The sequence below is a fragment of the Homalodisca vitripennis genome, chromosome 2 (assembly GCF_021130785.1).
Source record: "Homalodisca vitripennis isolate AUS2020 chromosome 2, UT_GWSS_2.1, whole genome shotgun sequence".
Lineage (NCBI taxonomy): Eukaryota > Metazoa > Arthropoda > Insecta > Hemiptera > Cicadellidae > Homalodisca > Homalodisca vitripennis.
This window is the reverse complement of record NC_060208.1, coordinates 97,590,986-97,616,096: the sequence shown is the minus strand read 5'-3', so window position 1 is coordinate 97,616,096 and position 25,111 is coordinate 97,590,986. Positions and strand designations below refer to the sequence as shown.

At 34.3% G+C, this 25,111-nt stretch overlaps 1 protein-coding gene across 1 annotated transcript; it reads right to left on the bottom strand.

Annotated features, from left to right (window-relative positions):
* Positions 1-256: 256 nt before the first annotated feature.
* Positions 257-22,287, bottom strand: LOC124354385 (heparan-alpha-glucosaminide N-acetyltransferase-like). The gene is made up of 12 exons (XM_046804795.1): positions 22,136-22,287; positions 20,504-20,633; positions 18,276-18,394; positions 14,675-14,775; positions 12,728-12,987; positions 12,414-12,511; positions 12,152-12,259; positions 5,945-6,236; positions 4,724-5,009; positions 3,666-3,790; positions 3,107-3,290; positions 257-1,720 (listed from the first exon to the last, which is right to left on the bottom strand). The coding sequence occupies exons 1-12, from the start codon at positions 22,147-22,149 to the stop codon at positions 1,533-1,535; spliced, it is 1,905 nt and encodes a 634-aa protein (XP_046660751.1). The 5' UTR covers positions 22,150-22,287; the 3' UTR covers positions 257-1,532.
* Positions 22,288-25,111: the final 2,824 nt, after the last annotated feature.

Sequence of the window (25,111 nt, the reverse complement as noted above, 5' to 3'; positions counted from 1 at the left end):
GGCGTGTATTTTAAGTACCTAATTTTAATGCATAATACCGGTCACCTCAATACTAATTACACTATTTTCTAATGGTTTTAACAAAAGATTCTACAATAAAATAAGTGATAACAAGTCATGAAATATCTAACTACACAACTGTATTTACATTTCAAATATACATAGAAAACTATAAACGTGTCTTTTTGCTTTTTAATAATATATACGAGGTGTGGCTATTAAATAACGAGATTAAAGTTGTAAAAAATTGTGTTTTATTTTATACATAATCACTTATTGTTATCTTCAATATACACTCCTTCTACATCCCTACAACGCTTCATGTGAATCTTCCATTGTTGGAAACAGTACTGGAAGCCATCTTCTGTCACTCCTTCAGGACATGTGCCACTTTCTTCTTTAAAGCTTTCACAGTCTCAAATCTTGTCTCTTTTAATGCAGATTTAACTAATGGAACAGTAGAATTACATGGTGTAAGATCTGATGAATAAGGTGGATGGATGGGTGTAACGCTAGGATGCAATACTTGGCTGGGAACCTCTTAACAGATAACGCGAAATGAGCTGGTTGGTGCATTGTCTTGTTATAGAGAATTCATGATTTGTCTTTCCACATTTCGGAGAGTTTTTCCCTACTTTTCGACATGGTTTGAAAAGTACTTTAAGGTAGTAATATTAATTAATTGTTTGAACATCAGTGAAGGTACACAATCCCGTAGATATAAAAAAAGAGTTATCATTGCTTTAAATTTTGACTTGCTCATTCTATAGTTTTTGGTTCTCAGTGAAGTTGGGCTCTACCAGTGCATGGATTGGCACTTGGTTTCCGGATCATAAGTAAAAAAAAACCACGTTTCATTACATGTTATTATCGTTTCTAAACAATTTGGGTCATTTCCAATCGCGTACAAAGTGTTAGTACAAATATTTTTGTGAGCTTGTTCAAACTTTAGAATTTGGCACCATTTTAGCACACACTTTTTGTATGTTAAAATTGTTAATTAAAATGTACCATACACGTTATTTATCAATTCCTACAGTTTCAACAATTGCAAGAATACTTAATTGATGGTCAAATGTAATCAAATTACAGACTTTTTCAACATTTTCATCTGTTTTTGATGTTGAAGGGTAACACGTTCTTGGATTATTTCAACATCTTCTCTACCATCTTAAACCATTCAAAAACACATGCCTGTGATAAAGATAGGAATACGCCATACTACGAGCCACACAACTGGCTTCGCTGAGGTTGCATGCAAATTTTATAGCTCATAGGTTATATTTTTTTATTAAACTTTGTATTTCACCATCTCAGTCAAAGACTCTTGATACTAGTAACTAGAACCAAGTTACAGAATGTGTGTGTTATCAAGATACTAGGTTTGTTTGCCTGACGTGGTCACCATAAGTTTGTTTCTTTTACAAGTGTTCTTTTCCTGTCAAGGAAGGGCCAACATAAAAGAAGCAATAAATTATTTCTTAGTTAGATTAAATAAAAATGAGGTGTATTTTACATTCAAATGAGTTTAATCAGACCGGACAGACAATAGCATGCTTCAGGAGCTGGTAGCAGACGAAGTGCCAGACGCAGAGATTCCAGCCAGCTACCACCAGATACTCTCTGCTGGTGTCTGAATTCTCAGGCGGGATTTGCCATACGAACGGGAAGGTGTGGTGGAATACCAGACTTCCATAAAATACCACAAGGATGTTGATGCCTGTCAAGAAAATCATCGTAAATGTAAAATATTGAAGGTACACTGATTCCTAATTCTGCATTTTCTTCAGTTCCAGCAGAATCGTTTTTTTATTATTCTTGATCCTGCCAACATAATATTAATTACTTTTGCTCACCGACATTTGAACACTACGGCAACAACTATAGGTATATTATAACATGCAGCAACCATTGTAGTTGTGTACCAAAACAAAATTTACTATGCTACCATATGCTCTGAAATATGCCATATAATCCATTATCACAGGATGATAAACCTTTTAATGCTTTCAAAGTCACATTTGAACGTTAGTTCCTTAATTAAATGATCCTTCGCCGATTTTCAATACTCTATTAATTTAAATACCTTTATTAATGCATACCAACAGCTTGAAAACAATAAACACTATAGTTTATATGATATTTGTAAACATTCTCAATTCTCTTATGATTTTATACCATTAGACTACTAACCACATACATTCAGAAATCAATAATCTTTATTCTTGGACTTAGAGTACAGAATTTGCGTCATACAGTTATACATGATGTGAATCAAGGACTTTATTTTCTTTGTTCATGTGGTTAGGTGTTCCTCCAGGTGACAAACTCTTCTAAGGTGTAGAAGGAGTGTTCTAGCAACCATTTGGTGAGATGTTTCTTGAAGTTTTTCTCTTGGTGGATCCTTTTTAACTGCTCAGGCAAGAGGTTGAACAGCCTTGCTCCTGCATAGCACGGCTTCTTCTCATAGAGAGTCGGGTGGTGAATTGGCATGGCAAAGTTTGTGGTGTTCCTGGTGTTGTATTGGTGATTATCTCCTAGTTTCTGATGAAATTTCTCTGTGGCATGTTTGACCACTTCTAGGATGTAGAGTGATACTACAGTAAGGATTTTTAGTTCTTCAAAGGCGCCCCGACAAGTGTCATATGGGTTAAGACCTAATAATGTTCTTACTGCTTTCTTTTGTAGTACCAATATTCTTTGGACGTTTCTGGCAGAGGAGTTTCCCCACACTATCAGCCCATACCTAATATGCGACTCAAATAGCAAGTAATATGCTATTTTAGCTGTTTCTAGATCACTAGAGCTCTTTATTCTTTTGAGTGCATATAGGCTGGTGTTTAACTTTCCGCAAAGCTGGTCTACGTGTGATGTCCAGGTGAGTCTATTGTCTATTGTAACGCCAAGATATTTTGCTTCGCTTTTAAGTTCGAGATCTGGAAGCCCAGGTAGCTCTGCAGTTCTATTTCCAAAGTTTTAGACATCATATCACTTTCATTGTTACTAGAACGATTACAGTGCCCAAATAGAAACCAAAAGACCATAGTTTACGAACATAAGGTCTGACTAATTTGATTAGAATTATTGAAAAGGAAGATTCACTTACCACTGTAGATAAAGGGAAATCCAGACCATATGCTCCATACAGAGGTGAGAAGATACAGTACAAGTAACACAAGGTAAGCGAGGCCACTGGCAACCAACACGTAAGAGACAGACATCAGATACCTGTTGATCGGAATAGGACCATCATACTGTTGGAAACCGCAGAGCACACCTCCCACCAACAGCTAGAAACACAGAAATGTGACAATGTAGTCCGAGCAATACCAGGTAAGTGAAATCACTGGTAAGATATGTGTTGACATGAAAAGACATGAGATACCTGTTGCTCGGAACTGGGTCATAGTGTCAAAAACTGTGAACACATCTCTCAACAATGGTTGAAATCTATTGGCTTCTGATTATCTTAGGTATTAGAAAATGACTTCTTTTTTGTAAGTTAACAAAAAATATTATTTTAGTTCAAAACAGGTTAGATCTGGTTAAAGCTGAAGTATTGCAGTTTTACATTTATCCCAAACCTGAAAACTTTTGAATCATTTGCATCAATGTTACACCAATTACCACTCAATTTTAGTAATTATTAATCCCATAGAAATCACCTGTAAAGAAGCCCAACACACCAGCCGCATGATTCTGTCAAGGTGCCGATGGAAAAGGATGAAAATGCGGGAGGCTTGCATCGCCAACGCCAACAGAAAACATGTGGTCAAAGTCCCGAGTAGCCCTATAACATCAAGGTTCAGTCTATAATCAGCACAACTAATATTTAGGTTACTGTACTAAGCAACATGGAAAGAAATCCAATAAGCTATAGGAAACTGAGTAGTTGGCATGTTCATACCCTGTAGAGAAAACGCTAAAGTGGAATTTTACAATGTCAATTTTTAAATGACACATTTATTGATATGCCATATTGAAGATAAGTAAATAAAATTACTTATATTATTTGGATCTGCTAATTAACTTGATATCATTCAAATTCAGTTCCAAATTTTATTAAATGCAGTATATGTGTGGTATCCCATAAAAATAAGGAATTCTTTGATTTATTCCTCCTTCTGAGTTATTACAAGGTAAGAATACGCCACATCACATGCCATGCAACAGGATTTACTGAGGTTGCATGCCAATTTTCAAGTCTATGGCTCATTTCATTGTTGAGATATCTTGCAGAAAGATAGGAAAGAAAGAATTTTATCAACCTCTGGAGTAATAGAATTCAATGGTGCTTAGCGAACTTCCATGTTTGTACATGCATCATCACAGAATTCATCCTTGACTACGTAGAAATTAAGTTAAAAATTTAAAGTCTATAGATGAGATCTTTCTTCATTATATTTTGCCACTTAGCGTGGGTTCAAATCCTGTCTGTGGCCGTTGCACATTTAGCAGTACCTTGTACTCTGACTGTACCGACTTTCCTCCCTTTGATAATATTCTCGCACAGGTCAGTGATCCATGCGGACGTGTAGTGAGGCTAAAATTGGAATACCTCTCCTTCGTTTATATAAAAATTGGTATGTGATTTTAATACGAGGGATAATTTTAAAACATTTGGTTTGCAGCTCTGTCTTAAAGAACTTTTCTAGTGGTATTGATTTAAAGGTATAATCTGAACAAATATTTAACTGAATAAAATATTTCAAAATCATCTTACCATCAGGATCAAACCTGCGCGGTATATCATACACAGGATAAGCCTGCTCTAATACCCTTACTGGTAGTAACCGGTCTTTTCCAACAATCGCACGGTCAATGTACTGGGAGACACCACCAGTGCAATCTACTGCTGAGGCGTTATCGTGAAAACCTCCTGGGCCAGTGTATCCAGTGGGGCAGTCGGGGAACGGCAGCAAGTAGGTAATACTGGTGTGTAGAGTCACTAGTACCACACAGACTAGCCACTGAAGCCAAGATTCCTTCAAATCTCGAAGAGGACCACGCTGAAAATGGAGGAATCTAAAATGCACCATTCTTGGCCACAAAAAGATTATTGAAATAAAACATTTATTTAAAAATAATCAAAGGAACTCGATAATATCATAGTGATAACTATATTGGGTTATAGCGATTACCATTGGGATACTAACTTTATTAAGGCTTTAGGACTGCTGTTACAATCATTTAATTTTTCAGTTTTAGGATTTTAGAATACTACAACATCCTTCACGAGGATTTATTTCAATACAGTAATTACCAATGTTTTTGTCAGGTATTGCAACACCTATACAAATGTGAATTCTTGTGGTAAATTTATTGTGTTTACAGAATCATATAATTTGTTGGATAAAAAAATGTCGTTCCATTACAAAAATTGTAAGATTGTATCAGTATTCATTGGATGAAGAACTATTAATGGTGTGAAATGTATGAGACATATTTTCGTATCTAACTAAGGCATTTGATAGAGAACTCGTGTATCATAAAAATATATTGTTATTTATATTTTACAAGGCATGTATATAAAATCTCTTGATCATATGAAATTCTGATTATCAGGTAAGTCTCAATTTATAAAATTATTTAAAAATAATGGCATACATGTTTTGTGATATGCAAAATGCTATGTGGTTGTGTTGCAAGGAGCACTATTGTGCCCACTTTTATTTTGCTTTGAAACCAAAAGGCACGTCACCATTAATACAGTTTTTTAAAAGTTAGTTTATTTGATAACATGAAATAATTGTTTAAATATCTGGAAAATTTATTTTAATGTTTAAAATTGACTCTTGTATTAATATTTGAATAGTCCTCAATCTTGTAATAGTAAAATAATTGTACTAACACTTAATATTACAGTTTTTAATTACCTTACAAGTCTTCAAAACTTCACTAACGGAATGTCTGATCATTGAATAAATCCAGACTTTAGACCTACCTTGATAGTCCTAGACATGACGCAGACTTCCACTCCTGAAGTGACCAGCTGTGCCAGCCCTACTCTCTGCAGAATGCCAAATATCCTAAGCTTATTAATAGGAGGAAACTGGGGCTGGAAGTCTTGTCCTTTGATAGAGGTGTTGTTTGTGTGGTTGTAGCAGAGTCCAGCTACACAGTATATGGCGGACCGGAGAAGTACACCTCGCAGAAACACCCTCTTGCGGCTTTCCCCTCGGCTCAGACTCAAGTGGTAGTGGAGGTAGAAGGAGGCTGCCAACGCCCAGTAGAACCTGGGTACTGGGAAATTCTCAATTTTGTCCAACCCAAAGTAAGATGGCTTATACTGCTTCTTATTGATTTTAATGTATATTCATACTAATTATACTAAGGTAAAAAAGATAATAGCAGTGCAAATCCCTTTTTGTTACCAAATAAAATAGTTGAAACACCTTTCAAAAACTGTTATTTTATTCTCTTCTTCAAATAGGTACAAGATTCTTAAAATACTAAGCTAAAAATTTAAAACATTGAGCTAACAATCTTTCCCAGGATAGTTAATTTCTTGCTGCCTTATACCTTCCAGCTAAAGCTACATTGTGTATAACAAAAACCAAAGTATCACGTATGTTGCGATATTGGGGTAAAGCCGTTGATTGACAGATCTAGTTTACCACAAAGTATGACTGAGTGGGTGGAGCTCCCTTAGTGTTAAAAGTTTTTGCAAGCATAAACATGCTGATATACTGTTCACTGCTTTGACTGGAATGGTTGGAACAGAAGTAGCCTTCTCTTCTTCCAAGGTGTCAGGACTGAGATGTAGTGCCCATTATCCTTCCCTGTATTGGATGTAACATGGGATTTCGCAGGACGTGTCTCTTACCTCCCTCCATCCCGAATATCCTGTAACTTTCTAAAGGGGTAAGTATTCTTTTAGAACTACGTTCAAAGACAGCTTTCACTAGTTTCTTGTCAATATGCCAAAATGTAACCACTTTGTGATCTGACGCATTGTATTAAATGCGTACCAGGAATAATCTGACAAACTGAACAGGTTGTCGGATTTGTTTACCTAGTAGTTTATTGCACGGTAGTAAAATGTTCGATGTGGAATCGATTTTGGATTCCGATGGAAACAGAGTCAGCCCAGTTTGTTGGTAGGGATGTATTTTAAATCTCTTATTGCAGATACTGTCATAACTATGTGGGTTGATAACATATCAAACCAGGGGTGGCAAAAGCTACACCTAAACCGCCGCACGTTGCAGCGTACAATACGGGCGTCGTTCCTCTTAGCTGTACGCCCCACAGAGTAAACTAGTAAATTGTCATTTGCCACATCTTATACTCATACATTTGCCACTTTTTGTACTCGTCCATTAGTCATTTCTTATATTTATTTGTACAATTTGCCAATTATTACTTGACATCTACACTAAATCCCCATTAGATACTCGGAACTGGCGCTGGTGTACATTCGTTCGTGTTTTCACGGTTCATTAAAGCGGTTATATTTTTCGCACAACTTTCGTAAAAGCAAAGCTGACCCATATCTAATACGTTCGCTTTCTCTTGGCGTTTTCATGAATACTTGATTACCACTGACGTGACAATGGAGGTTTAAAGTTGACAGGCCGAAGGTAATCAGACGTAGCAGCATTAAACATAGAACTATTAATTAAAACATTTTCAGGGGAACCATCAAATACAAGAGCAAGGGTAGATAAAAAGGCTACAATAGATGTTAGAACTGAATGCTCACATCTTACTTATATAACCTTTGAACTAGCACGTATTTCCTCATCTGATAAGTTTATTCGTAGAATTAGCATGGATATAAGGTAATTGTGGCCGACGCGCTCAGTCAGGAGAGGGAGAGAACTTGCTGCATCTAATCTACTAAGTTCCTTCTACCAAAATACGAGTAGCCTATGTTTCTTCAATAAATTCTACCAAATTACAACAGTAACATTTCATTCATTCACGAATATAACAGGACATCCAGTATCTAAATCAAGAAAATGGTAATTTTGAAATATAAAACCTTTCTGTGCAGCTAACGCCCATGTTCTCACCATCAGACGTTTAAGCCTTTCACAATACTTTCATTTACCTCATCTGGATTGGCTCTTAAACAAGGAATACACTTGCCGATGTTTGTTGTGAAATATCTAAGTAGTTTGGTCACTCAAAGGCGTCAGAGCTGGGAGGACATGTACGGGAACAGGTGCAGCTGAATTTGAGAAATAAGCTGGTGGTAGACAGAACTAAATTCTCTGTGAAGGAACTTTTAAGTAATTCTATTAATTATATACAGTAGAGCCGACTAATGAAATAAGCCCTCAAGAGACAGTGTGTAAAGCTGGCACCCTGACTTAACACTATCGTCAGCCTGCATTGCCTCCAGTCATTGAGCTAACACTCCACGATAAGATTCAACATAGTTAACACTCCAAATCTACTAGTAAATACAGAATTCAACCTCACAAAATATTTGAGTGCCAAACGGAGGCCGGAGCCTTTCCAAGCAGTGTAACAAGAGCGTCCGACCTGTAGTTGGACAGGCAACCAGAGCATCGTCCTGGGGCCTCTGGCCAAAAGAGTCTCACAAAGAGGGGATTTAAATATTTCTGACTTAATCACAAATATTTGTTTAAAAGTAATTACATATTCTTGAATTTGCGTACAAATTTCTTTAAATGTAACCAATTTTGTGGGGTTTAAACTATCAATCCCATTCGAGAAATACGTTTGAAAGAAGGATTCAATTTTTGGAGGAAAATCCTAAAGAGAGTGAACAATGTTTTAATAATGTTTACTACATGTAACCTTCCCTTTTTTTGGAGAGAGTTGAAAAATTTTCTGACAGTAAAAAAAAGGCAACTTTCTGTTATTAACCGAACTATTACCAAAATATAGCACTGTTTTGGAAGAGTTAATTAAAAAACCAATGGTATAATAATTGTTAGCTATTTATAAAAAACATGAAAAGCTCATTTATTTTTCTGTTGGTTGATCAGATAATAACGAAACACATAAAAAGTGTGTCTTTGTCGTTACTATCGACGTGGCCCTAGACTTGGGGAAATTATATTAAATTAAGTGTAATCTTAATTTAAGGAGTATGTAAATATAGTCCTTCTGTATTTTGTTACCAATATTTTTAAAAAGTTTGGAAAACGTTATCAGCATTCCAGAACGTTGTCTTAGAGAGTATGTATTCCAGGAGGCACAGCGATTTATCTCAAGTCTGATATGGAGTTTAAATAATTAACTTTCCTTGTGAACAGTCCATGTCTTCTGTATGTGAAGTAACTGCGGTATACATTGAGGAAGTAAATTTATTTGTTTAGAATTGTATATAGTGCTTGAGTATGATAATTTTGATAGCTTTGTTGAGGCTATGTATAATGTTTTGAATGTTTTATATTGAAACAATAAAACTAATGCCTCTGCGGTCTTGTGTTGACTGTAATGTAATGTTAATATTTTAGAGAATAGTTCGAAAAATAGGGTTTTAGAACATTTGTTTATGAGCTTTAACTTAAGGAATTCCGTGTATGAAATAACTAGACCTAGCCTACATGTTAATAATAATGCATTGACAACGTAGCTGTATCTGTGCACCCTAATAAATTGTTTCGGCTTTTGTGGAACCAATGATAATGTCGGACCACCACAGTGTAGATTCATGTCATGATTGTGATACTAATTCCAATGTTAATAATAGCACATTTGAAAGCAATTTTAAAACATCCAGATATATTGATGATGTCAATAATGCATACTTTAGAGTTTTGTTAAGCAAGGTCAACTGGCTAATAATGTATTCTTTATCTGCGATTGAAGACAAGTTTGAGTTTTTATTTAGTACATTTTTAGAATTAGTAGATATAGCCTTTTCAATTAAATATAAGAGTGCTGTTACAAATAGGTGTACAAAGCCAAAACGGTACAATGAACGACTGAGGTTGATGAAAGAACAATGTTTTTTACTTATGAATTGTTTAAGAATACAGGTCAAGATGTTTACAAAGAATCCTACATATTTCTGAGGTCCAAATATAAACATGAGGTAAGACAAGCTAAACTAGCTTATAATGGTAAAAGGATTAAGAACGCTATAGATAAACCCAAAACTATTTAGTCAATAGTTAAAGACAGCCTAGGTGGTAATGAGGGCTCCTCTGTTAATAAGGTTGATTCATCTCTAACTAGTAATGGTTTTAATAATTTATTGTTTAATCAAGTCAGTTCAATTATCTAAGAAGTACCTCAAGCAAGACACGATATTTCATACTACTGAAATAAATTCAGATTAACTCAGATACACGGAAATATAACGTAAAATCAGTCTTTTCATTTTGTAATGTTACTGTTGAATAGGTTCATAGTGCTATTTTATCATTGAGTAACATTTCATGTCTAGGTTTATATAATCTCAACTATCAAGTTTTAAAATTAGCGCCACCATTTGTTTCTGAAATACTTTCTTATTTGTTTAATCTCTGTATTGATTGTTGTACTGTTACACAATGTCTTAATTTGGTAAAAGTTATTGATTTGCATAAAAAGGGTATAAAGGGTGACTATGCTAACTATCGCCCAGTGTCCATAGTACCAGTTATTTCTAAAGTTCTTGAGATTATACCGAACAATCAAGTAATGAAATATTTTGAACATAATTTTTTGTTCTCCAGCAATCAATATGGATTTAGATCTGGAAAGAGTACTAGTTTAGCTGTTGTTAATTTTATGAAAGAATGTACAATGAATGTGGATGGAAAAATGTGTAGTAGGTAGTTTTTACGATGTCAAAAGAATTTGAAACTATTGACCATGTTATACTTTTTTAACTTAAATTTTATGGATTTGATGTTAATTCTATTAACCTTATTCAATCACATTTGTCTGAAAGGTTCCATTCTGTATTTTATAGTGGTTGTTTTTCTCAATATGTGCTAATTCTTACTGGTGTGCCGCAATGATCAATTTTGGGGCCAACTATGTTCATCGTATGTTAATGACCCGCCATCAGCTTTGAGCAATGCTTGTGTATAATCTTTGATGTATGCAGATGATTTTGCGTAAAAAAACAATCACGCAATTTTTGTTTTTTGGTTTTGAGTTGTGCAAATTTTAATTTAGTTAGCCTAATCAATTGTTGTCTCATTTTATCTCTGTAGCAGAGGACTGGACTGCAGCTAATGTTTTATTTGATTAAAGATTGGATTCAAAGTATTAAATTTAGTTTTAAATAACAATATTAGTAATAATGAAGTTACATATCTGGGTGTGTTGTTACAATCAAATATGAAATGGGATTCTTATATTGTGAACGTATGTAAAACAGATTGGGGCTGTGATACGAATGCAAGCTTTTAATTCTACAAAAGAGAGTTTTAAGAATTATTTTTAATGTTAATTGTAGAACTCATTGTAAATTTTTATTTAAAAGTCTTGGTGTTCTGACTGTTCCTTCAATGTATTTAATGCAGCTGCTACTGTACATAAGAGCAAGTGTAGATTTTATTCCCACTCATAGCTCAGTTAATGACTATTTTACCAGACAGAGTAACTTTCTTAGAATTGGGCAATGTAATTTCCAAACGACCATTAAATCAACATTTGAATTGGGAAAAAATATATGTAACTTGTTACCCGATGAAATAACATGTCTAGATGATAACAAATTTAAACGGAAGTTAAAATCAGTGCTGATAGAACAAAGTATATACGATACTAAGGAATTTATAATATATTGCAACCAATCAAATTTTAGTATTATAGCTAGTTATGTGGACCATGTCAGATTATGTATTTTGTTTTTAACATGTGAACCTGACAAATGCCATGCATGTAAATATGTATTACTACAATAAAAAAATAATTGATTGAATTGAACACCACATACAATTTACTTCAACATTTAAGTAATTAACATGTTGTATAATTATATAATTTGCCATCTCGCAAATTATATAATTTTATACAACATGTTACGGTACATGCAAGTTTGTTTTGAAATTTAACTTATTTAAAAATAAATTCCCAAAGTATGAATCTTTAAAATAAAACAATACTTTATATGATGAAACCTTTTAGCAACAATAGAACAAGACTGGACTGAACACCTCTTACTAACTTGAGGTGGTATTAAAAACCATTTTCACGGAGAAGAAACAGTCACCAAAAGAACAATTCTTACCAGCCAATTCGTAGATCGTACATTTTTAGACCATCCCATGGTGATTTCTGTAGCAATGGTACAGTTTGAGCTTCTACGTTGAAAAATATCCACAGTGACACCACCAGCCTGTGGAAGTAATAGGCTACATTATTGTGATTTGCAGAGAAAATAAAAGTAAAAGAGTACTTTGTTTGACATCTAATTAGATAACAAAATTGTGCCACATGTTTTGAGGAAGAGAAGGCAGCTAGTATTCAAAATTAAAGTAACATTTACTCACCCTCTAAACACTAGTAAGGCTTCAAATTCCACAAATTCAAGTGATTTCGGTTCCACATCTTCAACTTCCTGAATGCTTGGACTTGTATTCACGCCTCTCTGAAAATTGAAAAATTCGCCCATAAATTTTGAGACACGTTAGTCATTGTTTAGAATTACGCCAAAACTACTCCAACAGGCAGTTACAGTTGAACTGGAATTCTTTATCAAGTCTTAGATACAATTACAGAGGGCGTCAACACAATAGTGACTAGGGATATTAAACATTTCAGCAATGGTAATTATCCCAAAGAGACAAAAAATACTCTCACTTACTGACGAAAATTCCATCGTTTTCTCTGTATTGGTCTCCTCATCAAAGACAGTTTTCCTGAATATCTCCACTTCCGAGACAGCCTGAGTAAATGAAGGAGTTTGATTATCCTTCAGCTCAACGTCTGCAGATGGCACCATAGATTTTTCTGCGTAGAGCCTCTTCTCCATCCAATGTTGGGCTCGTAGAAAGACTTCAAAGTGTCTCAGTGTAAAATAGGCGAAGCAGACTATTAGACATAAGACGAGAAAAACCAGAAGATCTGGAACAAAGGTCAAAATGATCTGAGTAGTCACGGTGCCACTTTAGCGGCGGCCTCTGATTGATCGAGAGCGACTCACATGATCCAAGATGGTGGCTAGGCTGCATCCCCTCTGACGTCACACGCATGAGGGAGAAAATCCATCCTAATGCGGGAAAATCCCTCATGTGTGGGAAAAAATCAATCAATCACAATCATCCTATCAAAATATTGGAAATAGCTGTGGCAAACATCTATTTATTTTCAAGTATTAGAAGGTATCCCTTTTGTTTTAAGGACACTGTTCTCGACATATGCAAACACGCCTATGAGAACGTACCGGTGTTCAACAGTTCAATATGTGAGCTAGTTAATTGCGTACTGTACCAATGTTGTCCAGTGCTGAGCTATTCTTAAAAACTCAAGGTTTTATAGTAACTTTTGATACCATACATGATATCGATCATTCATTGACTATACTCGTATCTTCATGAATAATCGCAGTCACCACAACGTTTAGCTTGCTATAACGATGACTTTGCAGGGCATGCGTTTTGGAAAATGTTTAAGCTCTCTATAAAACCAAGCAAGCCAACAAAGTAGCTTTTGAAAATGTCATGTGATTAACCTTCACAACACACTTTGTTTACTAATTTGTTTATTATATGTTTTTCTCGTTGCCGATATGGCTACCCATAAGAACAATGTAAACAAAGTCACTTTTTGAGAGACAGAAATTGAGACTCCCAATGGGCCGATATATATCTTTAATGGAAACAGATAAATTGAACATAACAATTCTCCATACTTCACCTAAAATACGATATTTTCAAGAGATATAAAGTTTTACAAATACTAACAAAAAATAATAAACAAAAGAAACTCCATATGTAAAAATAATTTTGAATTAGGAACAAAAAGTAAATAATTTTGCGTACTACAAGGAATAGTAATTGTAAGGGTTACCCTACAAATTGTAAGGGTTAGTTTTATATCTACAGCTATCCATACTTTAAATTTAGATCATCCGGATGTTTTGTTTGTAGGATCCTCTGATAAGCTATTTCAAAATAATTAATTTTAAATTTATGTGGATTCTGAATTTGGTTAATACCTTTTAAAGAAAAACATTCATCGAATTTTTTGTTATGTTCCATTGCATGGGCAAAATAGGATTGGATTTCATTTTAAAGTTTGTATCGCTGCGATTTTTCACTATAATGTGCAATGGAGTTATTGTCTGACCAATATATAGTCTTTTGGACATGACAATTTGTAAATGACATTGCTGGATTCACATGTAATTTTACCAATTATCGGATATTTTTGTTGTTGTGCAACAACATAAATTTTTCGAATTTATTATTAACAAAACACACACACGCTCGGGCGCCATGTTTAATAATGATTTAGGATAGTTAAACCACCAATTTCACAAGTTTTTTATGACTTGGTTCGATAGTTGTGTGTCCGGACAGACAGAATCGGATTTCCTTATCAGCCAGTGGATAGGCTACGCTAGGCGCTTAGTCAAATAATTAAACAAATATTAAAATATAAAATGTTGCACTTTTTAATGATCTATACTGGATCATAAAGTTTGAAACTTAGTAAAGTTTGAGAAGTTAATCGTGCTTTAACTTCTCTCAGTACTATTTCAGAAGAAGATTTACCGAATCAACCCAGAGAAAATGTTTGTAAGCCTTACCAAAGAAAATGGTTTCAGGTTGCCTGGAGACATGGACGTAGTCACAGCTGAAGTCCAGGACATAACGGTACAATCCTTGAGGTCCAAACTGATATGTAATCCTGGAAATTTACCATTCATTTTATAAATGACCAGACAAAGTATAAATAACATCGTGGAGAGCAAGTAAAATAATTTTCAACGAAACTCTGGAACATTGTTTTAGACACACGGGTTTATAACCTGAACAGTTGTTTCTTATTGCAATCAGATGCCAGTTAGGTCTAAATTGTAAAATATGATTAAAGTATTTTACAGTGATTTAAGTTGGAGAAAATATTACCAAAGTTAATGAGAGTTTAAATTAAGATTCATAGACCCAATCAATTTGCCCAATAGCTAATGAAACTGTAACAGTAGAACTGTCGAAAAATTAACCGTCCAAAAAAATTGGGAGGCCCAAGCACGCCGCAGTTCAGAAAAGAAGTCCTTATTTAAACAAGCAAAACAATATAATCTCTAATTATAAAGGCGTTTCCGGATATCTATATTTTCTGTAGATACATCGTGGTCATGCAATGTTCTGTACAAAAAGGACAAGTTTACCCATATTGATAAGCATAAAAAACAGGAAGTAGATATTTCTGTGACACAGCTATTCCAACCCAGCTCTAGACATTTCCTGATCGTCGACGATAGTGATATCGTGCACGCAGCCACGATTGCCACATTTGTGCAACCGAGTCCTATTGTGGATGGAGATGGTAAACTCAGGATAGCTTCATATAAAGAACATTAACCTGGAGTTATTGTTGTTAATTCGTACAATATACGTCAAGTTTCTCCTAGGTTTAAAAACAATACTGTAGGACAGGGGTGCCCAACCTTTTTTTACCCAAGGGCCACATTGTAAAGCCTTTATGGCCAGGCGGGCCAACATCCCAGGGGATTTTGGAACCCCAAACAAAACGTATTGCCCGGGGATTGTTCCAGAAATCTTGTGCAAAATATGAGTTTTAAGGTTATTTGGCCCTTGTTTCCTGATTATTGTAATTTCTTATTATTTATTAGTTGTTAGGTAAAGGTTTATAATATATATTATGTTTTTAAGTTCTTTTAGTAGAAATAAATATAAACCCAGACTTTTGGATGTTTGCTCTAATTCTCAGGGAACAATAAAAAAGTCACCAAAAATTGAATACATTGATTTTAATTAATCCTACAAGGATACTAGGACATACAAATTACGTGGCGAGTGGTGACCTTGAGTTGGGTAGGGGTTACGTCGCCGCACCACGCGCTGTGCCGTGCTTTACGCGCGCGCTCTATTCGCCAGCCGGCAGCCACCACCGTAGTCAGTGAAATCTGTCTGCAACTACTTTACTTCTTTCAACACTCATACTCCACCAAATGAATACGGCTCGTTCTACGTGAAATCGGCTGGACTGCTTGGTTCTCAAAATTTGTATTTATTTAATATTTCAAATGCTTGTAAACAAATTTGGTTGTTTTGGTAACAAGGCGGGCCACATAAAACTGACTCGCGGGCCGGATTCGGCCCGCGGGCCGTAGGTTGGGCAGCCCTGCTGTAGGAACACTCGGATTCTATACTATTTTGGCTTCTCTTCGTTATATTGGCCAAAATCCCCTGAAAAGAACGAAGAATAAGTTTTGAGAGCAACAGTACTACCAACGTTATGCTGTGTACCATGTTAGTTGCAGTTGCTTTCAAATTCAGTCTGGAATTCTTTAATCACCTTTAATCAAGCGACCATTAGATCTTCTGAGTTCCTTACAACTTGTTTTAAAAATTAAGTTGGTGTTGAGTATGTTGCCTACCTAAATCTTACGATCAACTTTTGAGAAATGTATTTTTAACGTTTAGTTAATTTATTGCTCGCAAGCCTTAGGAACATAACAATCTCGCCCGCTTCATATGGAATAGAAGTCTCGTTCTTGGACAGGTGAAAACTACGCATCCGGCATTTAAGTTACTTCTTAACTTAAAGGTTACTGACACTCCAATGTGCAACACTTCAAAACAATCCAACTCAGCGAGAATGCGTGTACTGTGATTTGAACAATCTGTGATCAGGTGTCTCTAATACATACGTACTTGCAAATCAATTATTGAGGAAATTATGTTGCTGGCTGATGATTTTAGAAAAACATTACCTCTAGTATCCCGAGAAACACGCATTGGTGAAGTCAAAGCCTTATATTGAAATTATCCTATCCTGGCCATTGTTCTTGGTTTTATCTTGGTATGTAAATATGAGCGTATACCTTAAATATATGATGAATTCTTACACTTACTTTTAGACTTATTCATAGGAGATGGGAAGTCACATGTTGGGACTGTAAATAATCCAGAAAGTCTTTGTTAGGTTGCTTAGACCTGAATAAAAAAGAGCTTTAACCCGGACGTCAAAAAATTGAGTTCTAAGGAAACATCTTGGGCTCAGGGAACGACCAATTCTTACTCCTAGAAGCGACTCTGCAACGTACATTCTTTTATAGGAGCAGCTCTCCATTAAGGTTGTGAAGTACCAATCTTTCGATTAAATAGTAGAAATCAGAATCAGAAGACGCTATTGAATATCCTGTTAAGATTTTACAAACTCTTAACCCACCATGAATTTCATCTCACAATCTATGTTTGAAAGCTGGGTATCTAGTGGTGTTGCTACGGAACCTCATCCCTCCTAAACTATGCAATCATACAAGCCTGCAAGTTAAAACTGTACACCAAAGTATCATAGAGGCTAACCTATTCACTGGGTTTGGTACACGTGAAGCCACGTACACGTCTTCTCACATCGTACCCCGACAATTCCATCAGGCTACCAGTTTCAATTTAAAACACTACAGATCCCAGTCAAACTCTGTTTTTCTATGACAGTAAGTACAGCGCACGGCAATTGTTAAATATGGCTGAGTAGATTTAAGGAACCCTTGTTTTCCCTGTAGTTGTATATTGTAAGTTGTATATAGCCTGTTCTCGAGTAAGCTCTTCTGGAAATGTGATGATTCTGTAATGCGAGGGTAGCACAAAAAATGAATGTATACGGAAGTTTTAATACGCCAAACTTAAAAATATTAATGACTGATCACAGTATCTAATACTCATTAATGGTTGGTGTATTAGATATCATGATTTATTAGATATATTAGATATTATTATGTCTCAAAACAAAATAAGAAAAACAAATTTACATAATTATAGTATACAATAGTATTAGTATTAGTAGTATATTATGTAACTAGAGTATTATAATTATAACTGTAAGATCTAATTTGTAACCCAACACTACTGTTTAAAGAACGGTGTAATACATGAATAATTCAAATCCACAGTTTGCCAAAGAATTATAGACTTAATCAGTTTTTATAAATTGTATAGTAATGACGACTAATACTTAATACTTTAAAATCTCAAATTTGGTGAAGACGTAGGTTTTATGTACCTTTCTGAGAAATTATTATATTTTAGAGAAAACTATCAGAAAAATCACTAGTTTACCAGTATTCAAGATATTGTATGAATTAAGTGTTTGTTATTATTCAGTTGTTGTTATAATTATTATTGTTTAGGAAATGTACAATAGTAGGGTAGACTTACACACATGATTGGTCACTGCGACTGATGTCTCTGTAAGAGATGATGGTCGGTGCGTTCACAGTCACTACAAGGTGTAAAGTTCCCATGGGGTTTATATTCGTCCAGAACTTTAGTTGGCACTATCGAAATCAAAAAATTAATAAAACGATATAACATAAAGTCCAATTACCACATATCATATTTCTTTAGATCTACACAAATAACGCATTATGATCGCCTTTAGCATTTAAGGCGATCATAATGCCACACTTGTTTTTTTTAGATATTTTTAAATTTTTAAATCACGACCCTATAAAATAGATTGTATACAAGTAAAATAAAATACAAAATTCTATCACTCCATGACAAATTATAGTAATTTAGTTTGAACATTTATGCAATTTTGTAACCAAGTTGATAACTAAGGAGATACAAATAATAAATTTAATAGTAAACATGATTAATAGAGACATATTCTTAAATTATTTATGACTTAAGTAAATTATATTTAGTAATGAAATATAATTTATGAAACTGACGTTTTTAATAAAATATTACCAAAGGAAGTCATTACTACTTTTAATATAACCCCTTCCAGTCATCTTTGATACAGATATTCTAAAAATTATATAATTATCTTCAATAGTATCTGGCACTGATTGTACGATGCTGTTAATATTCCTATTAAATTGCTTTCCACTTTGGAATGATGAAACAGATTTCGATTTCTATGGCCTCAGGACAGGACTGTGACGAGAATATTTAAGGAAACGTCTAACCGAGAACCGATTTTACCTTCTTAGTCTTTTCAAAAACTTGAGTTCAACATTAAAGCAGATTTTCTTTTTGGAACACGCGATGTCATAAAATGTTGAGCGATGTTATAAACTGTTGCTGGGTTTCATTTATAATTGAAATATCTTGGAAGTAGCAAAATCATAATAAATAATCATAAAGGATACCCATCAAGGGCATATTTCTGCTCAGAACAGGCCATACGTGTCATTGGACCCTTCCTCACTCAGGAGAATGTTTAGCCTATGCATTGGGTGAAAATGCATCAGATGAAAGTTGTTTTACCTAGCTCTGAATATAAAACGAGTATACAATGGGAGATGGATGAAAATATGCATTTTAGGGGGAAGTTGTTACAAATAATCCAGATCCCTTTAATTTGCTCAAGTCAGTGGATGGATGGATGAATTATCTGATTTCACGTAGCTCCTATAATTTTGAGGGTCGTACTATTCCATGTATTAAATTTTGAGGCTGCTTAGGGGATTCCTACTAGTGATTTCCCTAAAGAACTGTTACGGAAGGCGCAATCATACCAGGAGCTCTGCGACAACCCTAATTCCACCCCAGTTGTTAGTTTGTGATAAGAAGTTCTCTTTTGGTCATCTATCTTGTGCATAAAAACTCTTCATTTCATCGAGAACCTTCCACGATTTTTAGGCAAATATTAATTAAATATCAAACAATCATTTGTTTTTAAACTACATGGGTGACCTGATATACTCAACTTGTGCTTGATAACTAAAATTGCCAACCTTTAGTCTGATGCTGATATATTATGTATGTGTTTGATGGTGTACTTTTTGATAAAGTGTCTCGAGCTAAGAAAAGGGTGCAAAGCTCTTCCGTACCTTCTCATTTCGGCAACCACCAGTTAACGTGACCGAGAATAGATTTATTTTTTAGATAAAATCTTTCAATCGATTTAACGAAAAGCTAAGTTGTTTGTTAAGACAATGTAAAATTTGCAGAACATAATGTAGAGTTTTATTTCCATTTTGAAGATCCTTGGAGACCACTAATTTAAAATTCAAATTGAAGTTCTTTAGTGTCCCTCTTGATTGTGATCTAAAGTGGAATACGCATCTCAAATACCTTTGTAAACAACTCTGTTCATCTATATAAGATAATAATCACTATTTCTTGTATAAGTTTCCTCTTTAGGTCATTAGAATAGGAGTTTTGTATTTTGAAGTGGATACAAGTTTGTAAAATTCATATTGTACGAATAAACTGATTGGTTGAATGGTCGATTAGCTGAAGAAGGCTCAAGGACATTATATTGAAGAGCCTCTAGCATGTGTTTTACGTAGATATCTTCATACTATTTGTTTAAACATTAAATTAATGGATAAATTATAGTATTTTTAACGTATTTTATATAAAGTTTATCCATTTAGTATTGAGTTACTAATAGTTAATAGTTATTTAACAGTAAAACTTCCACATCTGACCTTGTGGCAAAGAGCTGTTTGTCTGAGAAGAGTCAAGGTTACGTTGAGAGGGTTTTCCACCTGGAGACAAGCCTCGTCATAGTACAGCCTCGCTGTTGTTGAGCAGAATATGTCCAGCTCCTGGGTCATACTGAAGAAACAAACATTATCATACCAGGTCGAGGTGTGGTCTAAAGTGTAACTTGTTAACTACTTATACAGTGTGATCAGAAAGATAGAAAAATGAGTCTCATAGAGTATCTCTTGGTTAGTAGAACTTGGTTTTTGGGATATTCATAAAATTCGTGAATATGACCTCCCAAAAGCGAGGGTACTCTACTGGAAATTATGAAATAGAAACACTTCACTTATGAATTCTTATACTTCACTGGAAAATACCAAAGCCCAAATCATTTTGGTGCAAACCGAAAAGTTATCTTATGAGCGATATTTTTGGAAAAATTCCAACTTAATAAATTAGAAAAATGTGTACGTCTCAACTATGTTTAAAGAATGCTTAACAAGCTCACCTATGAGAACTGTACGGATACACTCTCTTAAAGAATTTATAACTTCAAACTGCAATAAGAAAATCAAGTTTTGATTTCTCTGATGGAAGTTAATAGGAATTACCCTTGTATTGTTTGTTTGTTTGTTTTGTACTTGGTGGGGAAGTTGCATTTTGACAGTGTTTAGTTGGAGGGTGCCCGTCCTTCGGCGGACATTCCCTAGGAATGTAACAAAGGCAGATCCCTATGATTTAGAGATGATCTGCGGGCGTCCTTTTATTTTAAGGTATTGTGCAAAAAAATATTGCGAGAGGAATTGGACGTTACGATAATCCTGTTCAAGCTTCTGTCTTAAGAGTTGACTGAATGCTGTTAAGGGCATCAGAGGTTTAAAGGAAGGCATTTATCCTTAGTCTGCGTTTACTCTCTTCCTACACAACGTTGTTGGTGAGAAATTGTTGTTCACGTGCATAAAAACTTCTACTAAAGTTATACTCAATTCCAAGGATGCTTAAAAATATCTGTTGCTGTCAACGAAAATTTATATGGATCTGTAGCTTAACAAATGGACCGACTTGTCTCGATTTGCTATTTATAAATGTAATAAAAATATATAATTTTTTTACATTTTTTGAATTTGTATATATTATTTTTATAAGGAAAAAATCAGAATTTTCTCAATATGGGCAAAAATCGCTAGAAATATTGTTTGTCATTACATGTTAAATATTTACAACCCAATATACCGTATTTTCATAAAACTTCTCGCGAAAAATCCCAGTGATTCCACCATTACTTACCAATGTGTCTGGCAGTGTAGAATGGAGAACACTTTTCCAAATATTCTCCCATCATTTAATTTCTCAGTTCATCGTCTGCAACTAGTGACTACGCCACGCTCTGTAATCTTAATAAATATTTAAATTTTAAATTACTGTGGGTTAAACTTTTGAGATAGTATATGAAATAACACTTTTGGCTTATTACTGAAATACGTCCCCATAGTCAATATTAAGACGACCATTTTTCAGCACAACGACTAAACTTACTACAAAAGCCAAGTACTTATTAAGAGCACTATCAGAGTTATACCTATTGCAATTTAATGTTACTGTATTTATAAACTAAACTATTATTTACTTACAATTCAGTATTCATTTTGGATTCGATGTTACACTCCGGATCTAAAACAGCCCCTTTAATCTGTGAACGGATAACAAATACTAGTTCAAACTTCGTTTTAGAACTTACTTGCCAAAGGAAAAGTACGAAATGTTAACTACATTTTTAGGTTAAAGACAAGCACCTAACACCAGCTGTTGATTTAAAAAATAGATAATGTAACCATTAATTTTAATATTATTGTATTTAATGTGTACTGTCTTTATTATTACGTACTTTATTATATCTTTATTATACCGATTCGTATTTTATAAGTGAATACCAGAGGCCAATTTTCATATTGCACTAGCAGTTATTCGCGGCTTTACTCGCAATCTCAAAATCAAAGGACGAATTCTACTTGGTGAAATTATTCGTGATATAACGTTCTTAACTGCATGATATTTTTCAAACTGAAGCAGAAATATATCAGTTACATATTATTTTAGTATATATGGCTAATTGACTCAAAAGTTAAAATTGTTTTGACTGTTTCTATTTTAGGGTTTGTATGAAAAAAATATACATTTAGGCCTCAAAAACCTAATTTGGCCAAAAAGAGTGAAATTCAGTGTCTGTAAATGGTATTTCCAGTGCCTAGTCGAGTTTGCCTTGGTGCTCCGACCAAGAAAATATATAGATGAAAACCATCTTCGATCAAAAAATACCTACTTTCGGCTCTTTTAATTTACTTCCTGTCTAAAATATTTAAAGCGCCATCATTAGTTATAATTTGTCCTTTAGTCCCGATGAAAAAAATATTCTTATGTACGACTGATAAGTTACAGCAGTCTAAAACAGGAAGTTCTGACCGTTTAAATTCACTTGTGGTCTAATTGATTTACGGTTCCACAATTAATGTCCTGATTAAGAAAATATATATGTTGGTTTTCAAGACCTACTTGGGCCAAGAAGAGTCTGATATCAATCCTTTGCTCTACTTCTGGTCTAAGATATTTCAAGTGACATAGTTAGTGTTTGCAATTTTTGTTTCTAAGAAGAAAATGTATTTACTTACGTATGACTAAAATGTAATTAAGGTCAAAGGGTGTTAGTTCCGGTCTTTAAATTCACTCGCGGTCTAATTTATTTACGGTTCCACAGTTGATTTTGTTGTTGTTGCGCCGTCTAAGAAAATAAATACATATCTGGGTTATGGAAACCCACTTAGATTATAAAATTTTCATTTTTGGTCTTCAAAATGTCTAGCCCGTTAAGAAAATACGTGCATACATAAGCTTAAAAAGACTACTTCGATCACAAAGCATCTAGTTCTGTCGCTTGTGTTCTTGCTGTATAAAAAGAAGAGTGTGCCATCCCTTCGTTTTTCCTTAAGCTGCAGTAAATACGTCACACACAATGTCAAGGGAACCAGTTGTGAATGCCGTATGTGCAAACATTCAAGGCTTTGATTAATCATGTAGATTTTATAACAGCGTTTAAATAATATTTCCAGTGCATTGCTGGTTTAAATTCGTCAGTATATAGGAAAAGTTAGATAGGTACTTCGTCTCTTCAATCTGCATTACACAACTGATCAAGCACTATACAATACTTTTTGTGTTGGTCTGTTTGTGCATCGATATTTTCTAAACTACTCAACGGATTTTGATACAGTTTTCACTGTTGGTTTCGGTATCAACTAGGGCAGGTCCTAGATATGATACATCAATATTTTGGTCATATAAACAAGAGAACAAAGTTTGTATAATACATGTAGTAATGCATATATTATACAAACAAAGGCGAAATTACTTTCTATTTTTTTTTTTACTACATATTAAACCAGTGATGAATTTAAACCATCTTATGCACTGGAAATAATGTATAAATGTTGTTACAAAATCCACATTAACTAATAAAGCAGTGAATGTTTTCACATACGGTATTTGAAACTGGTTGGCTCCCTTGATAACACAATTTTTGCTGTGGCTTAAGGAAAACAAAGGTAGCACACTCTTACCCTTATACCAGAAGGAGAACACAAGCGTCGGAAATATATGCTTTTTGACCGAAGTAGTCTTTTCTTATGTATGCATATATTTCCTTTGCCGGAGATATATGTCTACTTATATTTGAAAAATATCATAGGGCTCCCTCATGTTACATCAAATTGCTTTAACTTAGTAGGCTACAACTTTAAATCACGTGTGAAGATGCGGGTAACTGATAGTATTTAATATTTTCTAAACTTTAAATTGTTTCTGCCTCTTTGGTGAACTGTAGCTTAAAATATCAACAGCTGTTTAGTGTCAGATGACTTTAAATTACTTTTCGTAGGTACTATAAACGTTCAAAAGGTTCTAAATATAACGGAAAACTGTTTCTATTTTTCTCTTTACCAAAACCTTCTTCGAACTTCAATGAATATTAAAAAACATTAGCCAAATTCGTCCGCCATTCTTGAAATTAGCACTTAGCGCACATTAATTTAGCGATTCATTTTTATTTTTATAAGATAACATTAAAACACTCTGCGTTCAAGGTGGTGATGCTTCAGAATATTTATTGTCACTTTCATGGTCCCTCAATATTGCGATCTGGGGCGTAAAGTATCAGTATCAATGCTATGTGTGCATATAATTATGGTGACTAAAGGTTCACTGTAATAAAATTGTGTATTTTAAAATGTACTGTAGAAATACAGAACTTCAATGAACCTTTTCCCCAATGGACCTTTAAAATATATACCAGGAACTACTAAAACGTATGTGTTACCCAAATATACACTAAAAACATAAAAACTTTACATCCTTACTTAACTAGGTATAGTAAAATTATAAATCTGGTATAATCATAACATATCACATGTCCAGCAGAATTTTCCAAATCCAGCTTCATATACTTCAAGAGCAGTTGTATTGAGATGCTTACTCTATTTATTATGCAAATAATATTATTAAAACAACCAGATGTTTAGAAAAAAAAATGCTTTTCAATTTTGTCTTAACATACTAAC

What these genes read in the sequence shown, in the direction of transcription:
- LOC124354385 (XM_046804795.1), bottom strand. An exon ending in AAACGATGGAATTTTCGTCA is followed by an intron (nt 12,512 to 12,727) that starts GTAAGTGAGAGT and finishes TTCAATTTTCAG; the next exon opens with AGAGGCGTGAATACAAGTCC. An exon ending in GCGCAGGTTTGATCCTGATG is followed by an intron (nt 3,791 to 4,723) that starts GTAAGATGATTT and finishes TTGATGTTATAG; the next exon opens with GGCTACTCGGGACTTTGACC.